Source organism: Dermacentor andersoni, chromosome 9 (genome assembly GCF_023375885.2).
Source record: "Dermacentor andersoni chromosome 9, qqDerAnde1_hic_scaffold, whole genome shotgun sequence".
In the NCBI taxonomy this organism is placed as follows: domain Eukaryota; kingdom Metazoa; phylum Arthropoda; class Arachnida; order Ixodida; family Ixodidae; genus Dermacentor; species Dermacentor andersoni.
In genome coordinates, this window is record NC_092822.1 from 123420168 (window position 1) to 123425349 (window position 5182).

General features: G+C 46.3%; 1 protein-coding gene across 1 annotated transcript; it reads left to right on the forward strand.

Moving 5' to 3' along the window:
* Positions 1-353: 353 nt before the first annotated feature.
* Positions 354-4865, forward strand: LOC126529744 (uncharacterized). The gene is made up of 3 exons (XM_050177249.2): positions 354-462; positions 2729-3745; positions 4709-4865. The coding sequence occupies exons 1-3, from the start codon at positions 426-428 to the stop codon at positions 4762-4764; spliced, it is 1110 nt and encodes a 369-aa protein (XP_050033206.1). The 5' UTR covers positions 354-425; the 3' UTR covers positions 4765-4865.
* Positions 4866-5182: the final 317 nt, after the last annotated feature.

Genomic DNA, 5182 nt, shown 5'->3' on the forward strand with positions numbered 1-5182 from the left:
GACGCTTACGAAAGAAACGAACGGTTATCTTTGTCTTTTTTTTTCGCATCTCGAGATATTTTTTACCTCGGGAATATTCGAAGCAGTACAATAGGTTCAACACGGCCAAGAAGATAGCAAACAATCTCCTACGTTGACCTGCCACCTGCCTGAGCAGAGTCACCGACGTGTGAATGTACAAAAGCTGTGGGGATCAAAATCAAGAGATTTGTCTTTCTTGTTCCTTTGCTGGGCGTGCTTTACTGCTGAGGATTGTTACAGAAACAATGCCTCGCGGTGGTTAGCTGGATGTCCTTCTGCTCCCGACCAGGGGCAACCTCACTGGCGCAGGGGTACATAAGGCGCGACTGCGGCTCGGAGAAGCCACCTCTGTCGAGCGGCAGCAGAAAGTCACGACTGTGAGAGGTCGCTTCGCCACAGCAACCATGAAGCTCTTCGTCGCTGTCGCCCTCATCTCTCTGGGTAACGTTGCTCAGTTCGTTCTTGCCACCACCTCTAGACGTTCTCCTAAACCTTGAAGTCACGAATTGCCATGATCTGACGATATATGCGCCATAGTTGCCTAATTTTATATATTGTGCCATAGTTGCCTAATTTTAAGCAGCCACTGCAGCCTCCACTAAAGTAAAGTCAGAGCAATAGGATGAAACTTTGCGCATTTTTAGTCAGGTCTCATAATTGCAAATAATTAAGTATTCGTGTCAACAAAAAATAATTTATGTAATTTTATATTAAGATAAACAGCTAAATTTTTGCATAAAAATAACGATCCTGTCAGATATGACAGTAAATTTAGCAAAGTCATCGTGCGTAGCAATACTCAGAGCACTTTACTGAAGTAGAACTACACTGCGTAAATAGGGGGTTCATTACCCTCAGTTCAATGGCCGTGGTTTGTTATTTGCCACCAGTGAACAGAACTGGCACAAACAAGTCGCGAATGCCACTTGTTTGAAGTCACTCAAACTTTTCAAAGCTTTGTTTATTTGACACGTTGTAAAGAGTGTGTTGTCAAGCCCGGCAGATGAAATTAACTCCATCTTTTCTGACGCTTTGTGGACGGCCTAAGGATTCTTTTGCGGCGATCACGAGTACAGTGCTTGGTTTAAGACTGTCTGCTGACAAACTTATCAATAATTATTTCGTGGTCCAATTTTAAGCAAAGCGACCTTAACCAACGCACCCTAAACTGCAGAATATTCCAGTGAAGGAAATAATATATATGCATAAAACGCATAGGCTCATCACAATATTACAAGCTGCGACCTAGTCTTGTTAACTGATTTCATATAAAGGGCTATGACATATGCACAGGTACAGTTTTGTTCGCATACTGCATGTGACAGACTGCAATCATTCACTGCTGAGCTAGAGTGCGTTCCGAACAAACATCGACTGAATGGTACGCAGGTAGTGCATGCTACAGCAGATAGAGAGAGAGAGATGCAGGTGTTATGGATATTCTAACGCAGTACAACACAACCACATATACGGAACATCTTTCTGACTGTTTGTGCGATGATATTGTTAGATACACTGAAAAGGAAAAGACGAATGGATTATAACCGCATGCAAATTGCGGTATATTTTCCTATGAACCTGCCGTGGTGGCGTAGTGTCATTGGCGCCGCGCTGCTAAAACTTGAGGGCGCGGGATAGAATTCGGCCCACGGCGGCCGCACTTCAATGGGAGCGGAATCCAAAATTCCAGCGTAGAGTGCATTGGGTCCATGTTAAAGAACCCCAGGTGGACTAAATTATTCCGGAGCCCTCCACTACAGGCTGCCTCAAATCATATCTTAGTTTTTGGCACGTAAACCTCAAAACGTTCAACAATTTTATTTACCTTCGATGCTGACACCTCGCCAAAACGCTATGCAGTATGCATTGCGTGGCATCAGTTATGCTGCCAGGACATTAAACATCAGGTGCATTGAATGACTCGTTTGCGTTTCTGAGACTGTTGAGAGTGGTGCTGCATTCTTCATTAGTGTAGGCTGTCACGACTTTCAGGAAGTGTAGAATTTCCCGCCTAATGTATTACACGTCTGTTTAATTTGATAAGAACCGCGATAACGTGAACACTTGATAATTATATCAAACATGCTTATCGCAAGCAACGCTTCTAGCAAGCATGTCAGCGATTAAGAAAAGAAGCACTAACTGTAAACTGCAATATCGGTGCGTGCGGAGCTCTTCCCGTATGGCTGCTAGTTCTGATCACTACGACTGCTATGAATATAGTTTAACGGCTACGGAATTATATACAGAAACAGCGAAAAAAAATGTAAAGCAATCCAAATCTGATAGAGGAGCTTGTGAAAATGCGCTACCTTCGGCTTCAGTGTTACACCTGCCATTGTATTGTTAAAATGTCGCCATACCATATAGCCCTATCAATAGAGAAATTTTTCATAACGCGCCGCAGGTACACCAGGGATTTCGCATTTTTAAGCATAAACACATAATATTTTCTCAACAATTCTCACTTTTTTACTTGTACAACACAACCTTGCATGAAGCACCCCTGACCTCAAAGTAATGTTCAGGCATCTGTTGTTGGCGCAGCGAAAGTAGCAACATCAACATTGTACTGCGTGTTTACAGTGCCAGTAAAATTTGTTTTGAGCTTTTCATCAGGCCCAGTAACACGTGCATATTTCTTTTGCTTATTGTGCTCTACAATACGGTGAGTTATAACGCTTCGCAATATGTTCCCTCACTGCAGGCATCCACGCTGAAGCCTTCTACCCTGGCTTTTACCAGTCTGGCCTCTACGGCGCTGGCTTCAGCGGTGCTGGCCTGTACGGTGGAAGCTTCGGCTCTGGTCTGTACGGGGGTGGTCTCCTCGGCTCTGGATTCTACGGCAGCAGCTTGGGAAGCTCTGGGCTGCTTGGCTTGAACGGTCTGGGCTATGCAGCTTCTGGCCTCCTTGGCTCTGGTTTGTATGGCACTAGCGTCCTCGGATCCCGCTATGGCGTTCTTGGCGGACTACTGGGAGGAGTTGGTAGCCCCCTCGGAGGCCTTAGCCCCCTCGGAAGCCTGGGCCCATTCGGAAGCCTTAGCCCCCTCGGACGCCTGAGTCCCCTCAGTGGCCTTAGCCCCCTAGGAAGTCTTAGCCCATTCGGAAGCCTTAGCCCCCTCGGACGCCTGAGCCCTCTCAGTGGCCTTAGCCCCCTAGGAAGTCTTAGCCCGTTCGGAAGCCTTAGCCCCCTCGGACGCCTGAGCCCCCTCAGTGGCCTTAGCCCCCTAGGAAGTCTTAGCCCATTCGGAAGCCTTAGCCCCCTCGGAGGCCTTAGCCCCCTCGGAAGTCTGAGCCCATTGGGAAGCCTTAGCCCACTCGGAGGGCTCGGAAGCCCGTTCAACGGTCTCGGAAGCCCGTTCAGCGGTCTGGGAAGCCCGTTCAGTGGTCTCGGAAGCCCATTCGGTGGCTACCCCGGATTCTTCGGTGGACCAGGAGCCACCAGGAAGTTCCCCGGCGACCTCCGCGTCATCACCGAACCCACCTCTGGCCTTCCCCTGAATGATGCCGTCTACGTCGGTGTAGTGCGCCAGCGTCTGGTCCCTGCTCCATATCCCGTCCCACGACCGGTGCCATACCCAGTTCCACAGGCAGTGCCGCAGCCATTCCCAGTCGACCAACCTGTCCCGCAGCCCTTCCCAGTTCCGGTTCCAGAGCCAGTACCAATTCACACTACGACCGAAGTGACCAACACTGCAGTGATTGAGCCCGTCACAAGTGCAGGTACGTAATAGGCGCGTACACTGTACGGCTCATCGTTACATTTCTTGCCGTATTTATTATCGCGTTTCAAGTAACTGTAACAACTTTTCGACCGAAATACACTTTTGGAAAAGTTTCGCTCCTTAGCAATGTAAAACGCTGCAAGAAAAAACAATCAACAAACAACATAGTCACCGCAGGTGGAGATAAGTATAGAAGGCGCGCCATCACGCTCTCAAAACACTGGTTGACCTCGCATTATCAATGAAGAAACTATGTCACCCCTACGGTGCTGCTTCTGAGCGTTTACATACGTAAAAAGCGCGCGTCTCCTACGTTTTTGCTGTAGTTTGTAAACAACAAGATATTTTCTGCAGTTGCTGCCTGGAAACAGATTTCTTGTTACGTGTCCTCAGGTGCACTCGCCCAACCTGGAAAAACTATGGTTGCATGTTTTCTAACCTCACGTTCACATTCGACCTTATGTTCCTCGCCTCTACATTTTTGCTCACAGTAGGCGCAGTCTAGTGAGAGCGATAGACTCAGTCATCCGAAAATCAATGTGGATTGAAACACGGACGGCATACAGCTGAACATAGCATGCTTAATAATATTACACTGTGATTGTTTTGTCTCTAAAGTCAGTGGCTTGTCTCCAGTAAAGCGCTTCGTGTGCAATTCTACGCTTTCTATGGCATTCATATTTATGCTACTGCTGCACTGCTATCGGATAGATTATAGCGTGGCTGCTTTATACAGTGAAACTAATTATGGCAGTCAGATTGTGTATTTCGGATCATAGTTTGTAGGCTACTGAAATGCCCTCTTGTTAGCGCGCGCTAACAACAAGCGTATTGATCATGCCATGGCAGGTACTGGCCATCTGGCTTTTCTATAATAATCGCCATGGAATTTTAGTCTCTTTGGCTTCCACCATTACGAAAGCTGCCATACTAAACGTTCTTCGTTTTCCTTTTTTTCCAGTTGTTTCTCACCACGGACCCCAAGTGAACCAGGTACAAAGCCACGTTCCACTGTAAGCGTTGATAACCTCAAGAAAATTTTACGTCGTATAAAAACGAGAAAATCATGCTTTGCAAATGTATCTGAAATAAAGAACAATCTATCGGATTCAAATCAATTTCCTTGTAATAGTTCTTGTTTATTCCTCACCAGTGAAAAGGAACATGGACGCCCTCTTATCATCACAGAACAGTCAATACATCCACTTAAGAAGAGGGACTTCAACTCTTAAAAATATAATTCTTCAGTAGTGCGTACTGTTACTTATCCTCAAGAAAACGATTATTCAACAGAAGGAGCTCGACCAACGAGAAAGTTCTGGCAGACTCCGGAACAACAACGTTCTTTTTCATTTTATTCTCACTTGGAGCATATCAGCAATTTATTATCGCAGAATATATTGCGTTCAGACCTTCAGAGTTTCCTCTGAAATTC

Coding starts and splice junctions, on each gene's coding strand:
- LOC126529744 (XM_050177249.2), top strand. CDS start 426: ATGAAGCTCTTCGTCGCTGTCGCCCTCATCTCTCTGG. Junction 463..2,728: donor TGTCGCCCTCATCTCTCTGG/GTAACGTTGCTC, acceptor CCCTCACTGCAG/GCATCCACGCTGAAGCCTTC. Junction 3,746..4,708: donor TGAGCCCGTCACAAGTGCAG/GTACGTAATAGG, acceptor CTTTTTTTCCAG/TTGTTTCTCACCACGGACCC.